Here is a 1,293-nt window from a genome sequence, read left to right on the forward strand (position 1 = left end):
CGCGAGTGGTCTCTCCGCTTTTTTATAGTATTGTTTTAGACTTGTCGGAGGGGGTGCCTGGCGACAAGAACATTACCATATTTGGTAATGGTGTCATGCGTTTGGAATTGAGGTCCTAAATGCGGAATGTGCAAGGTGGTGCTTATCGCAGCACTTGCACATCGCTTGCTTGTTGTGGCGCAATTGAAACAATTCCTCGAGAAGTGTTTCGAAAACGCTGGTACCATTCGCGATTATAACAGTGCCTAAGAAAAAGAAGACCATCTTCCCCGTAGTTTTTTTGATTTGTGGTTTTTCCACGGGGCTGATTTTATATCTGGGCAAATGCCAAGGTGGAGACTTGGGGAATCCTTTTGGATGATGGGTCCACATAAGTTATTCCCCCCCCCCTTGTCCGAAGACAAGTAGATGCTGTGGCAAAGAAAGATTTAACACCAATTCCTGGGAGCAGTCCTGATCGAGTCAGTTCTTCTTTTGGAAAAGAAATCATGAGGTTCGGTAACCTAAAGCAACAGCTCAGGGTAGAACATGAAACATGAAGTTCTTGAAGAAGATGGAAGACTCAATGATGTATTGTCGGGACGACAATTCTTAAAGGAAGGGGAGCAGTGTTATGTCCGTGACACTGGGTGTCTCGTCCCCGTCAAGCAACAGCTGAAGTGAATAGCTTGCAATTCTCTTGTGTATCTTGTGTAAACTAGTAATCGATGTCTCTTGGTTACGATTGTAAACAAGTGTGTTGTGGTTGTCATGTTCAAGCCTTCGCCTTGCGAGGACATGTCACGTTGTGTTTTAAGAAAGAATCTCTGAGTTTATAATTAAAAGTTTACGTTCTTTCTTAAACGTGTGTTGTTTCATTTTTTGTGAGTGCGCGAACGTAACAATATAATAATAATAAATATATCAATATAAATTAAGGATTATTTCAATTTCGCCGTAATTGAATTTAATTATTTCTACTTTCTCATCTTCCTCCTCTTCCTCCTCCTCCTCCTCCTCCTTTTCCTCGGTATCCACATCATCTTCCTCTCCACTGCTAACATCAATTAATTCGATGGTATTTTCTCCTGAAATCAAATTTGAAGATTAATTTTAATTGTTTTATATACACAGAAAAAATTAAAAATTTTATGTGAAATTATTTCAATAAATATTGTGTGCTCTCTTACTATTATCGGTCGGCTGTTCCTCATTTTCATTCTCCTCCTCCTCTTTATCAACCTCCATCTCCACCTCCTCCTCCTCTACCTCCTCCTGCTCCTACTCCCATTCATCGGTAGCTAAAATTGGATT

General features: G+C 40.3%; 1 protein-coding gene across 1 annotated transcript in view; it reads right to left on the bottom strand.

Moving 5' to 3' along the window:
• Nucleotides 1-107: 107 nt before the first annotated feature.
• Nucleotides 108-1,293, bottom strand: part of LOC116852828 (cilia- and flagella-associated protein 251-like) — a 2,232-nt gene continuing 1,046 nt past the window's right edge. Inside the window, exons 6-7 of the mRNA XM_032833532.1 lie at nt 1,170-1,199; nt 108-1,067 (exon numbers count right to left, since the gene is read on the bottom strand). Of these exons, the coding sequence (XP_032689423.1) occupies nt 904-1,067; nt 1,170-1,199 (194 nt within the window). The 3' untranslated portion in view covers nt 108-903. The remainder of the gene's footprint in view (nt 1,068-1,169; nt 1,200-1,293) is intronic.

Source organism: Odontomachus brunneus, unplaced genomic scaffold (assembly GCF_010583005.1).
Source record: "Odontomachus brunneus isolate Ranch 3 - 2012 unplaced genomic scaffold, Obru_v1 Obru_scaffold_258, whole genome shotgun sequence".
In the NCBI taxonomy this organism is placed as follows: Eukaryota; Metazoa; Arthropoda; class Insecta; order Hymenoptera; family Formicidae; genus Odontomachus; species Odontomachus brunneus.